Source organism: Anguilla anguilla, chromosome 6, assembly GCF_013347855.1.
Source record: "Anguilla anguilla isolate fAngAng1 chromosome 6, fAngAng1.pri, whole genome shotgun sequence".
In the NCBI taxonomy this organism is placed as follows: domain Eukaryota; kingdom Metazoa; phylum Chordata; class Actinopteri; order Anguilliformes; family Anguillidae; genus Anguilla; species Anguilla anguilla.
Genome location: NC_049206.1, coordinates 18,977,366 through 18,992,220, shown reverse-complemented (window position 1 = coordinate 18,992,220; position 14,855 = coordinate 18,977,366). Strand labels below are relative to the sequence as shown.

The 14,855-nt window shown below is 37.6% G+C and overlaps 1 protein-coding gene across 6 annotated transcripts in view; it reads left to right on the top strand.

Annotated features, from left to right (window-relative positions):
* LOC118229274 (netrin-G1) overlaps positions 1-14,855 on the top strand; it is an 87,644-nt gene that overhangs the window by 60,777 nt on the left and 12,012 nt on the right. For 5 of the 6 annotated variants that reach the window (XM_035421115.1, XM_035421116.1, XM_035421114.1 and 2 more), the window contains exons 5-6: positions 6,416-6,442; positions 10,427-10,471. In XM_035421115.1, coding sequence (XP_035277006.1) covers positions 6,416-6,442; positions 10,427-10,471 — 72 coding nt within the window. The remainder of the gene's footprint in view (positions 1-6,415; positions 6,443-10,426; positions 10,472-14,855) is intronic. The other variant, XM_035421119.1, reaches the window with a different exon arrangement.

Sequence of the window (14,855 nt, the reverse complement as noted above, 5' to 3'; positions counted from 1 at the left end):
GACCCAAATGTCTTGCTAAGTGGTGCTAAGTGCTGATGGCACACTGTCGGGTCCTTGCAATGCATCTCTCCTTCTAAATTCCTTAGTCTGTGATGGAGAGTTAATGAACTTTTTTAAGGCTAAGAGTCGACATCCTCTTGAGCAAGAGAAACTTGTGATGTAATTAAGTGTGTGCTCAGTTGCAGCTTGGTGTAAATAAATATCCTTATTTTGTCATTCAGACTTTTTAAAAGCTTTTGTGTCTTCACTGTTTATTAACACCTATGGCGCTGTCATTTTCCCACTATTTAACTTTTCTCCTCAAACCCCCCATGCCCTGTCTCAAGACACACCACATAGGCATTTGCATACACACACACACACACACACACACAAATTCACATGTACATGCACACACGCCACATACACACATGCATACACACACATGCACGCACACACATTCGCATGCACGCCACATACACGCATGCGTACACACAAACACACACATGTACACACGCTCTCACACATACACACACACACACATCCACACACACACCACAGGTACACACACACCCTCTAGTTCCCTTTTCACAGCTCCTTTCCACTTTAATCTCTCTTTCGGATAATTGTTGTTTTCCCCCTCTCTGGATGTCTGGCTTTCATTCAGTATCAGTCCCATTTTGGCCAGTTGTTCCATGCCTCTGACTCAACCATCCCACCTAAAGAGCTACAATACAAATCTATCCCCAGCTCCTTCTCACAAGTCCCCTCTTCATCCCATTAGAAAAAAAAAAAAAAACTATCATTCAGGTTGAGATGAACAACATGGCGCCCGTTTCACATGGAATATTATATAATGCACCTCACTACTATGAAGATCACAAACCCCTTGATTTTTGCTGAATCCTCATTGCTACCAGTTGTCACTGCCTCTTGTCTGAAATTGGATAATGGAGGGTTTGAGGACAGGAAAAGCTGGCGGTGTAATCATCGGCTTTGCTTGAGGTTGAAGCGTTGCGCGCCGGCCGTTCCTGGACAGCAGAGCTGGACGAAAGCCAAGCATCTTGTGAAGGTCACGTCATGCTTTGATCTTGACTGTAATGAGGCTGCCAGTTGTTCAGGATAATTGAGGCGAAAAAACAAAAGAGCCACAAAGCGGTGAGTGACAAAAGTCAAGGACATACAGTGAGAGAACCAGGATGCCACCGACGGCAGAAAACCATACAGACGTGTTTCTGCTTTTACATGAAAAAGTCCATCTGGACGTAAAAGATTTTCATACTGTGTGCTTGAGTATAGTATGCTCCATGAAGCATATATAAATCCTTCCTATTATATTTATTGATACTTGTCACATTACAGACAATATTCAAATGAGCATAAAACACATTTTAATGCATACTTCATATATTCAGTTTTGGAAAAAAATATATGATTACATGTATAATACCATTTTTAATACATTTATGATAACAATAAAATAATAACATTTAAGTCTGTTTCATTCGAAAATAATTGCTTGGCAGGAGAGGCCAGGGTAAGCCAAACTGATGATGAGCCATCCATATTCAGTCTTTTCCCCCAAATAGACTATAGAGAAACAAAAACATTTTTAATCAGTTGCCATAATTTGAAGATAGAGAATCTATGTGCAAATCAGTTAAGCACTGTAAGCGTAGCAAGTATACTCATCTAAGAATTGCTAATCTTAATTTCCTTATGGGGAGAAAAATGAATGGTTCTTCCACAATTATCACAGAATAAAATTATATCAGACCTCAGTCCTCTGCAGCCAAATCTTTCCTCCTCACACTGGACATACAGTAATTTGTGCATAGTTTTAGCCACTTCTGTCAATGGAATTCCACTAGAATGCCACTGTGAAATGCTAATCAGAAGTAGTTATGGTATTCTGACAGAATTCCAAAATCTTGCATTTCCAATTTTGTAATCGGGAGGAGAAATCAGGAGAGGTGTATGATAAGGAAAAACAGATAATGAAAATAGTGCCAATGTATCCTTGAGCAAGGAGCTTAACCCTGTTTAAGTAAATATCCTTCTGTATGAATAGAAAATGTATAAGATGAGCTATGAAAGTCAGGTTGGATAAGGGCATGCCCAAAACAAAGATAAAAATGCAATGACAAATTGATTATTTGCTTGATATCCTCTAATGAGGGTACTGTTTATTTGTTATTTTCCACAATTTGGTTTTCATTATGGCCGTTTTTAAGCAAATGGTTGGTGTAGAGAACTAAATGACGGCAAACAAACAAATCTAATGAACAAATCTAATGAAGCAAAATATTATGTTTAACAGCAGTAAGAAAATATAAAACATTTGAATGTGCCACCTCTGAGAATTACGCAGAGTGATCTTGACACAGGATAAATATTTCATTTGGTGGTATAATCATCTGAAAGGAAAGATTTTACTTGCCATATTCAGAGGTAAGCAGAGCTGATAGATCCTTACAAACTGAGAGGGCTACAGTGTTGTCAGATTTTCATGGTTCTACTGTCTAACTCATGTTACTTTAATAGCAGTGAACTCTGACCAAACATGACTTTGTTCTTTTCCAAGTTTTTCAGATTCAATCACAGCAAATTTATATTCACAATGCCTTGTGCTCATTAGGATCAAGTTTACGCACATGAGGACTGAAAAATCCAGGGAAACGGGGCATACAATCTGTTGTCTATAAACTTTTTAAAGAAAAGTGAGTCAAGTTTCTGTTTTTAAAATCCTACTGTTTTTCATTAAATTAATGAAAGACAATATAGTCCAAGGGAAAGGGGTAATATTGAATTATTTTGTTCTATTTTAGGGTATAATATATTGGAGGGATAAAGCAATTAACTTGTTTTGGTAATTGCTATTTCAACTACTAACAGCAGAACATAACATTAAATGTGCTATGGAGTATGAGAGTAATGGACCATGCTAATAGTTCAGGTAATTGAGGAAATCTATATTCCACTGATCTATATTTTAATGGTAATTAAAGAGTTATGAATTTTAGGAATGTCATGCATACATGTACCATAGCCTATGCCTTGTTAAAATGGTCAGTATTTGCACACCTTTGCTACTGGAAGAAGACCATTTTGCATGTCGTGTACATTCACACTGTACAAGATTATGGTGTTTACAATATTTGACCATTGGACATCTGTTTGAAGTAGTACTTGTGCAATGTATGCCATGCCTTCTGCTGCATAATATTAAACAGACAGACAAATTAAACAGACAAATCTTTGTTTTAACTAATGATTTGTTCGCTCTCTTTGTATGTGGCCTGAAAGCTAAGCAAGCATACCACATTATGATCATCACTGAATAATGATAATATATCATTGAACATTCATTTCAGAAATGCAGTGATATGACACTGTTAAATGGCACAGTATTTGCTACCAAGTTAACTTGAACTGGATAGGGATGAGAAACTACTCTCATTCTGTAACTATAATCCTTAAATTTAATAAATAATAATCAAACAAGTGATAAGTGGAGCTCATTTTAATGCTGATTTTCACCTTCATCTTACTTTATGTGGCCCACTACCTTTGCCCCTTTTAGTTTGATTTTGATCTTCCTATCAAACACTGTTGACTATTGATATTCTGTTCTTTAGCAATGGTGCAAAGACATTATATGTGAAAAGATATACTTCTTGTGCAATTTTGATATTCGGTCTTCCCCTGGGTAACTTAGCCCCTGATCAGTTGTGCCTTTGGATGTGGCTCCTGAATTACTGTGATGTTCCAAAATTGAAGTGGACATGATATGATTATGATCAAAGCACTGCTTGAAAGATAAATACTTAGATTACAATCCATCCATCCATCCTGTACCTATCTATACCCTCTTATCCTGGTCAGGGTCGCGGAGATGCTGGGTCCTATCCCAGTGTGCATTGCGTGAGAGGCATGAACACAGCGTGGATAGGCCGCCAATCTATCACAGGGCACACACACCATTCACTCACACATTCATACCTATTTGCAATTTAGAGTCTCCAATTTGCCTGTATGGATGTCATTGGACTGTGGGAGGAAACCAGAGTGCCCGGAGGAAACCTACTCAGAAAACATTACAATCTATTTTGAGATGTTATTAAAAAATATATGTATGTAAATTTTAGTGAAATTAAAACTACTGACCAAGAAACTTGCTAGGATACATGGACAGAGTTCAGTGCAAGCTAGGAATAATTATTGCCATGTGATAAAAGACATCATCGCTGAAAGCAATGCCTAATGAAATTGGATTTAATTGCTATTTTGTGCATGTTATTTCATCAATAATTTTTCCCTGCCAGCAAGATATTTTACGAATGATGGACCATTAATCTACAGTATGCAATGATGGACCATATTAAAAAAGTAGATGGTCACAACATGCGCTTCATTCCAAAAAATTTGGAGAAAAGTAAAAGAATTTTTTTTAAACGCCAATTGAAAAATTTGGCCTAGCTTGATTTGTTTCCCTTTCTAAAGTCTTTCAATGTTGCTTCTCCCTGTAAGCCCAGGTTCAGGTGAAGAAGTACAGCTGATGCCTGTACTGACTGTACAGTAGTACATGGCCGCAAAACCTTTCTTTCTTGATTATGTTGGCAGCTGAGTGCTCTCCTCGCTTCTTAGCAGAGAGGTGGTAAAATAATAGTGAATATGCCATGCTCAGAAAACTGTTGGATGGTTGTCATTTTGAAGCAAAAGTTGTTAAACTCTCCCCTTAACCAGTATGCCCTTGTTATTCTGTCATGGATTGGGAGGCATAGACCCAATGAATGTTGTTATGAGATAGAGGTTGATTTACCTTGTTTTTTTTGTCTTGCACTCTGTGGTAGAAAAAGAATGTTCTCAGACAGAGCAAAAACAATCACCTTGGAAATATGTTCCTGATTGTAAAAAGAAGCTATGTATCATAGTCCTGTGAAGTTCCACTAGATCTACGGTATTAATATTCACTGTATACCAGTGGATTTCAGCAGGCGGTTTAGATTTTGAAATGTGTGCACAATTCCACAATCACAGAAACATTAAATCCTGAACAAAAATGTTTTCAATGTAAAAAATGCAGTCAAATGCGCAAACCATATATAGTGAGCTCCATATTGTTTGTGACATTTGGCTCTGTAGACACAATTTTTAGTGTAATCAAACAATTCACATATGGTTAAAGAGCACATTCTCAGCTTTTATTTAAGGGTATTTTATATACTTTGGTTCCACCATGTAGACATTACAGCACGTTTTACACATAGCTCCCAATTTCAAGGCAGCATAAAGTTTGGGACATGACAGATATTAATATTATGTAAATTAAAGTAGTCATGTTTCGTACTTTGTCGCATATCCTTTGCATGCAATGACTGTTAAAAGCCAGACATAACCAGGTGCAGAACATCTTCTCTAGTAATGCTCTGCCTGACCTGTACTGCAGCCATATTCAACTTGTCTCAGGGGCTAGTTACCTTAATTTGTCTCTTCAAAACATGAAACACATGTTCAGTTGGATTTAGGCCAAGTGACTGACTTGGCCAATGAAGAATTGTCAGGTCTTTAGCTTTGAAAAGCTGCTTTGTTTGGGATCATTGTCTTGCTGTAGGATGAAGTGCCATCCAATGAGTTTGAAAGCATTTGCTTGAACTTGAGCAGATAAGATACTTCTGTACACTTCAAGATTCATTAGGAAGTTTCATATAAGTAGGCCAGATATATCTTAGTCCCAAGCATTACGGAGCTTACTGTGCTTTCATTACATCCATAAACCAAACCCAATTTCTAAATCCGTTCTGTGAACCAAAATATTTATATTAAGATGATGCCAAGTTGCAACTGAAATCACTAGTATGTTTCATAAAGTGCACAAGCCATATCCCAAAACTATGCGACCCATGTGTTCCTACATTTGTTCAAGTAACCTGTGTTTCCTCATCACCTATCTAAAAGTATTATTATTATTTATTTTATTTTTTTAACCACATTCAACAGTTCTGTTTTACTGTATATGTTTTTCAGGCTGTTATAGTACACATAGTATATATAGTACATATAGCACCAATATAATAAATCCCTGTTAAAATTAATTCTGTCATCAAGTTCAGTTAATTTGCATGGTCTTCGATTATTAAGCTTATTAGTAACAGGAGCACAGAGGACATATTTTCATAATTTTCCTGAAGCTGTTTCAAAACATGTTTTTCTTCATAAAAACTATATATGTAATCACAATTATAATCTTCTCTTTTTGAACCTGTGTGGGAAATTACATAAAAATTAAAAAGGCAAGCACCAGTTAGTATTTTTTATGTTACTGAATTTCCGTTTAAACATTTATTAATTTGGAGAAATAATGGTTTTATTACGAAGTGAAATGTATTTCTGTGTTGCTACTACTCATTAAATGTCTGTTTTTTTTCCTTTACAGGTATCCCTAATTATCTTGGACCTGTTAGTAAGTAAATCAACTAAACAAATAAATACAAATGCCAGTTTTGCTTTGCCATAAAACATCTAAAATCCACTTGCATTGAAAGCTCATTTCTGATTTGTGTTATTTCTTGTTCTTTTTAAGAATGTAAATCCGTAAAATAAAATAAAATGAATTAATATGTAATTTTTGTGACTCATGAAATATTTACATTAATAGTTGGTGCTCATTATGATGTAATGTAATTCCATTGTGCTGGGAAGGTCATGTAATTATAGAAATCACAGCGAAGTCCAGTATAATGATGTCCTTTCAGTGTCCCCAGGGGTGGGGAGATATGTACAGTTACTGCAGCTATGAGGTTTAATCAAAAGAGAGGCACTTAAATGAAAAGAGAATTTGAAGTCAGATCTTACATTTCCCAAAATACTACTCCCAGCTTCATCGGAAAAATGTTAGCTGAAGCAGCTTTTCAGCAGCCCTGTCTCAGTCAGTGACAGCAGACTACCCCCCCCCCCCCCCCCCCCCCCCCCCCCCCGCCCGACATCAACTTATGCTTGCTTTACATGTCAGTAAGTTGCCATTTAACAACCGTTATCAGCATTAGCATTATCGTGCTATGCTATATCAAGCATTTGTTATATTTCATATATGACCTTACATTTCATAATATAGATAAATATAGTTAAATTCACTGTAAAAATACATGGTAAATTATTATGTGGTTGCATAATACCACATAATATAGCACATAGATTGATATGTACACAGCAACAGCACAGAGTGCTCTCAAGCTGATGTTTTGCTATCATGAACAGGAATACATTGATATTTGGTGGTAATATCAGAAAGCATATAAGCGTTATTTCATGGGCATTATTGGAAATGCGAGGAAGTTTTATGGCTGTTTACATTATACATGTATTTTGTCATATTTCACAAGCAATGTTGGCCTGCCTATTGAAGGCATGATTGTAGTGCAGTGGAAATATTCATTGAATTTATATAATTCAAATGGGTCTTTTTTTAATTAGTCCTAAATATTGACACCACCTCCAGCATCTTCAGAAAGCATCAGGAAATTATTACTCTCATTCAATAAAGGAAATAGAAGTTGCCTCTTGGTATTGCCAGACATGGGTTGCATGATAGATTTATTTTTTTATTTTTTTTAGAAATTCAGTCAGAAATGAGTATCATGTGAAAGTGGGTCTTTAGAGCTGTGGATGCTGCTTTGTGTGCATGAATTGCTGCTTTTCTGACCCTCTGCATGCTTCTCCATCTGACACGTTCATTTTCAACACTTCTTTTGCATGAAGCGATGTCTGCTGTTAAGTTCAAAATGGGGAATCTGAAAGACTTTCTATTTCATCTTGGTTTGTGCAGAAAGGACACGCTGTCAGTCAGTCTAAACTGCTGTTGATGCAGAACAGCAATACTATGAATGATCTGGTGAGTTTCAAGGACCTTGAATCAAAAATCATAATCTAAAATCATTAAGATGACTAATATCCAGTGTCATGATACTTTGGATGATGACACTTGGGAAAATGAATTGAATAAAATCTACACAGCTATATGCATATGAGATGACATTTAAAAATGCATTAAATTAATTACACAGGGTACTGTACAATATCACTGAAGCCATAAACATACCCCTCTGACTGGTGTACAATAAAAAAAAATAAAGCACCACAGTTGTTATGTTTCTGTTTGAAAATTAAAATAGCCATTAGGACAAACATTTGTTAGAGTGCATTGAGATGCAGTGCAAAATGTTCAGATAGAGTTAATAAACTCATATAAACTCTGTTAGAGTTGAATTAATTTATGGTGCATTTACCAGATATGTAAAAATTGAAAGGCTGCTTGGAAACTATCAAACAGTAAATTTATTCTTTACCAGAATTTTGAGAGTTGATCATAACTGTAGCAAAGCTGATGTCAGCTTTAACACGAATGCATTGCTCATTTTCTGAATTGTTGGTTATTTGAATTCCCTCCCCTTGTAACGTGCATGATTATGACGTGTCCTTTCTGTCTACCATAAAATATGAAATAGAAACAGGTTCCCACTGAGTTGGTGGCTGTACTCTAACTCAGTAACATATGACCAATGCAGTCATTCTAATATTTATGTGAATACTTTTTATACAAAACTGCTGGAGGTTAAACTGAGAACCATTCAATGCACTGTAAACACGGCGCATAAAAATAGGGAATAAAGACAAAAAAGAGGTGATAGCTAGTGCTGATACTGTAATATGAGGATCTGTGCAGCATATTTGAATGTTTAATTAAACAAAAATTAAAATCAGGGTATATTTTTCTATTAGTTCCAGAATTCTTTATACCACTCAATATTAAGTTGACATATAATAAGCACAGAGACCAATGCAAGTCACATTACATTTATTTCAGTTTTCAAAAATCATATCAGTCAGCTGCATGCATTATATGTACTTATGTAAAGGTACAACTGCCTCTCTGTGAGGACACAAAATCCCCCAAACAATTTCAAAAGGATGAATGCATTATGTCCTGGATATGGCATTCTGCTGAAGTAATACCTGCGCATTCTGAGCATCTATATTACAGCAGCTCGGTATTTTTGCATGAATGTTTGATAGAAAAACAATGCAGCATTTCTGGTTTTCCCAGAATAAAAATGGCCTGCCATGGCAGCAATACTGAAATTCTGCACCAATCATGTGACATTTTGATTTCAGTGATGAAGCAGCATGCCGACTAATGAAAGCTATTGTGCTCCTGGTTAGGGGCGAAGTAAGGGGGGATTGAGGTAGCTGTCAATTTAGCCTGATATAGAGGGCTCCATCTCCCATTTCCATAAACGAAATGCAATATTGTATGTCATTATGTGGCAATGGCCTGCATTCCGGACTCTGCTGTTATTACTGCTATTCTTGATCGAGAAATACACTGTAATCACAAACAGATGAAGGCTTTGAGTTTGAAAGCAATATGTGCATCGTAAAAATGCAATATTTTTAGCCGCCCATTGTTGGCATTACCCAGTGTTGTAAGTATTCTGGCCTCTTTTTTTTTAACGCATTGCATGGTAAACCAGCTCATGTCGGGCAATCTCAAATGCAGATTTAGTGCCTGCATAAGTAAGTGATGAAATGACCTCATTGCATACAATTTCTGTTTGGTTTGATATAAATTACACATGTAATGGAAGGTGTTTCCTGTGTCCTTCCAAAACAAACAATGGTAGGCACTCTAAGGAACCACTCTATAGTCCATATCTAATATTGATATTGCTATTGATGTAATTTGCAGTTTAACATGGACTGTGCTGATGCATGTGCAAATGCTGAAAGGTGGAGTAAATGCATGGTCATACAATTAATTGGAACCAACCAACCATCTCATTAATTTACTAACCCCTTCCACCAATGTTAGTTTGCAATTCAGAACCGAAACTAAAATAGCTTGCCCATTTGGACTCATTTAGGTCATAATGGCTGCAGCTTCATTGTTTTAACTGTTTTTTTAGTTCATTGTTACCCATATTGAGCAAAATGTACTTTAGCAAAATATAATTAATTCCTATATAAAAAGCACTTAGGAATAACATAAGCAGGCCAGTCTCCCATTAACTAATGTCTAGTTCATTGTCTACTTGAAGTACAACCCATGTAGATTATATTAAGGGCAGCCATAAAGCATTACGGTTACTTATTTTAGACACTGTGGTTCCTTATTCAAGTGTTTATCAGAATATCTAAAGGTGGACCTATGGAGTAGGATATCAACGCATGAATAGTTGGAATCTGCTTGGTTTGTCATGGGTCTTGGGGTGCATCACCTGCTTGCTTTACTTGGGCTTGGTGGTCATACATGTGCACAAAAGAGCATTATGAACCAGCAAACCCAGAGATCTGTGTAGATTTGCGCATCCACCAGCCAATCCTCACACAAATCTGTCTGGCATAGTGAGTGGATTTAATAACTCGTAATCTCTTCCCTGATTCCATGCAGTCCGGCCGAATGTTTCATCTCTAGGGGTCGCAAACCGAAATCAAGGTAGGCTGCTTGAAATAAGAACAGAAAACTGTTTTTAAGAGTAATGACCATCATAATAACAATCCCAATTTTGGCATAGTGCCAAGAAGCAAAAAAGACCAGCCAAAAGCTATGGATTTTTTTTTTTTGTGCAAGCAAATATAAAGTTTAAAACCACTTCAAGAATTGACAAACTTTTAAAAGGGTAAAAAGGGTCTTTTTGATGCCCACAGAGGAGAATGGATAGCCCTCGTAGGGTTAGCCACAACAAAGTTTAGGCAGTGTGTGGTGTGGCCCTGCGGGCGTCCGGCTCTCTCTCTCTCTCTCTCTGGGAGACCGAGCAGGTTTTTTTGATGAGCATTTTTCTGAGATTTCTCAGTGCTTTCGGCTGTCCCTTTCCATTTTAATTAGGCGCTACGGCGAGGCACGGTGCTCGTGGGGGATTTTCTGCTACCTTTCTGCTGCGAGGAGAAGAAAAGTAGCCAGCGGGGAAGGGGCGGGGGGGGCGGTGGTGAGTTTTTGGGAGGTTATGTGGATTGATTTTGAGCAAACGCGAGTTTAATCCCCCCGGGCGCGGACGCGGACGCGCGCTGACAAGGCCCCCGTGTTTTCCGCCGTGGTTCCGGCCAATCGGGCGTCACCCTGAAAGCCTGATGGGGAGGGCCAACAGCGCGTTGAGTGCTGCTCGGAATCACGCGGTTCAGCGAGTGGGCCGGGGAGAAGAGCCCCCCGTGGGGGTTCGAGTGGGAAAAGCTCTGAAGGTGGCAGATGTGCCAAACTGCCCGGACGATAGCGGGGCTGCTGGTTAGCTTTCGTCACAGCTCTCATGGTTGGCTGGAGATGTGCTCAAATGAAGGATGCTTAGCAATGAAATTGCAGGTGGCGGCAGCATATGGGGGCACTAAACTAGAGCAGCGGCACCCATATGTTAGTCCACATTGTTGTCAAAGCAGTAATAAACATGCAAATGACAGTGATCATATGTCTATTTAAAAGTACTTTACGGCATACAGACTTGAAACCTTATTTTCCGTTGCATCATATTATGAATGTGATCATGCATTGAATTTATTGTCTCATTGTGTTAACCACATTTCTCTTCTTTCCAATTCTATTTAAATTTTAATTATTGATAAATATGATGACATGGATGTTTTACTTATTTTGCAAAAACATGAAGAAATTTAATTTTTCCACACAATGATCTAAAGATCTTAACTCTGGACGTATCTTTGATGGATGCTTATGTTGAAAGGCTTAAAGAGCAACTGCACATCTCCCAGTATGGCATTTAGCACGGTGGCAAATGGAACTGGCTTGGGAGGCCTGAAGTTTGTGTTTTTTGGGTTATAAAATGTCCACTTGCATTGCCATGGCCAAGCTGGAGATTTTAGCATCCCAGTCTATACATCGTGAAAGACATAAAATGATTACTGCCATTTGAGAAGTGCCCAGATTTATCAGCAGTGTGCTTCGTCTTCAAAGCTATATCAAACGCAGGTCTCAGTCTTAACTTAACCTCATGGGTTTTCTCAGTGCTGTGAAATTAATAGTGTGTGATTAATAGTGTAATTGTGTCTGTGTTGTAACAAAGAAGAATTTTAAGTTTTGTATGACTGCCAAATCCATGATTTTATCTCAAGTAAAAATTCAAAAAATTAGAACTGGCTCCATTGCTCCCTTGGGTCCAAATATGCTTATTGAGCGCAAAACAATCTGGATTGCACTAGCGTCCGTATTTGCAAAGCCTCTCGGAGTAGGAGAGCAGACCAGGTTTCCCCATGTATATCCTTGCTCTATCCATTATAAGATAAAAACTAGGAAGAGGAACAAGGCAAAACCTACATAAACACCACTGCTCAGGTGATTTGTGAATCTGGGCCTCAGTCTCAAAACCACATGTCCATTTGTTCAAGAAACATATCTGAACCCCATGCATTTGCGATCTCACTGTCCATTTCTTGGACAAGTTTTGATTCATTCAGTGAAGGCTTGAAGGAATAATAACATCTAAAATAGACTTTGACTATACAATAATGTAAATTGCTCCATTTCAAATGAATTCTAATCATTACGGTCATACCCTCAACTATAAAAACAGCCATTGTTGGGATCGCTTTTTGAATTACTCCTTAAGTGCTCTAATAATGGATAAGCAGTTAAAGGTTTGTAAAAACAAACAAAATAAGTGCATTTAAAAATAAAAGAAGCAAATTATAGTGTACATAGTATAAACAAAAGCATGCTACATAAAAATAAAGATGTTTTGTTAAAGAGAGAAGTGTGGGCATACTGTATACTCATACTCATACTGTACCCAGTTAGTTAGTTGCACTCTAAGGCCAGGACCGATTGCAAGTTACTTTAGGAGAGTACAAATAGAGATGCTTAGCACGTTCCTAAGCAGACCTGACAGTGCTAGATTCTCTCGAGATGGAAGTGAAACTGCTGAGTTTAGATGTTTATAGTTATCAACAAGACTGACAGATGATAGTAGACAGTAATATTACTGGAATGAGCAGCCAACATCCATATTCAAAACTAAACACCAAGGAAATCTCCTGGCTGGGCTAATAATATCGCTGAACCTCAGGAAGACACAGGCCTGATTAAATGCCTCAGATGCACGTGTGGCATCCAGCCTTGTGTTTATGGAAAATTCTCAATTTGGTATAGGGACTTGCAGGTGTGATATTTGCTTGTGGAAACACTGTCATACCTGTCTGAGATTCAATATGACACCTGCTCGAATGCTCCTGTCCAAACATGTTTGAGCGGTAATCTGTCAGCATTTCTCCAAAAGAGAAAAAAAGGTTTGTGGAAAGTTGTCTTCAGATTAAAATGTAATGAATCAATATATAATGGTCCCTTAGCCAGTATGTGCAGTTCCTTGTATTATTGTCTCATGCAGAAACCGTTCACACACCAGATTAGGATATTTCAAGGGTCTAGTACATGATTTGACAAATGATAAACAATTCCCATAACTGGTGCATCTGGAATATGTATCATTTTGTTCTGTGATAAATGATTTGGGAATATTTTAGTGTTCTTCTCTCTTATTTTAAATTTGAATCTGATAACTCAGACCACCAACAGGTAAAACCAGAAACCAAACCACAGAGGGTTCCCTACCAATTTTCAGACTATGCACTTTGTAGTCATACTTGTCAAAGGTGAAGAGCCAATCCATCTTGTTTCACATTGCTTTTTTGTTGCCCTGGGAACCAACAGCTCTTCTAGGGCAGTGTACCTCCAGGGTGGTGCATAATTAGCCTAGGGCTCTGAAACATGTTTTTTTTTCCTAAATTTTGATTTATTTTTCCTGATTTTGAAATAATTTGATTTTTTCTTCGTGCTGAATTTCCTGGTATCATCAGGCAAACAGTTTTTTAATGACTGCAGTTCAACAAATAAAAAAGAAATTACAATAAAATGAATCAGCTTGATGTCATCTTTGACACTTATGTACTGATAAGCAATAATCAATAATTATAATAAGCAATACACTCATATTTTCATAATGGTCAACTGGGGTATCTGTAGTGTGTCATTGCCTAGTGCATGTAAAGTGTACTCCTCTGATACAATACTGTGCAGTGCAGATAGAAGACTGGAAATTAAACTGCAGCAGCAACTGGGAAGGCATGCTTGTCTGCTTTATCCTAAATGTATGAAGGACATTGCTGGCAAGCCAATGAATTTGACCAAGCATTGCAAATATGGAAAAATTGGTTTTAAAAATAAACTGAAAATAAAATTTCAGTGTTCAAGCTGATGAAGTTGCCGGCGTATCTTTGCTTGAGGCTGTACTCTTTGCCAACCGATGTAAGAACAGTGGATCTGCAAAAATGGCATCACTCTGTTTCCGGTTCAGGTGTCATTTGAACATATCAACCCCTTATTGGGTACAAGGCTATCACATGATTGTGTACTTGGGCACATTGTTTTGCGCATGCATACTTACAAGTTACTAGTATGTTAGTTAATTTGGTAACTTCATATGTAGCTTCTTAACTATGAATGTAGCTATCAAGGATCTGTTTCCGGCTTTATCATAAATATATGATAAAGCCACATTAAATTTGGCTCATTTCATATCGCAGAAATGTCACACTTTGTAGCTGAACGCATTTTCCCTTGCTTATTAGCAGGATACCTAGGCGAGTAGGTATTGACACTTTAAGCTATTGATAATGTCTGTTGTCACAGTAATGTTGTTGTCACAGTAACGGTTTCCGATCAAACATTAGTTATAACCCCAGTGAATTGCTGCACTGCCAGCTTCATCTTTGTGCTAGGCCTAACATACAGGCCTTTCTACAGTTCACTTCCTTCTGCTAACTACCTCATCCCTCCATTCTGACCACCCATGTAATGCTGTACCTCCACCCCTGCCGCCCTC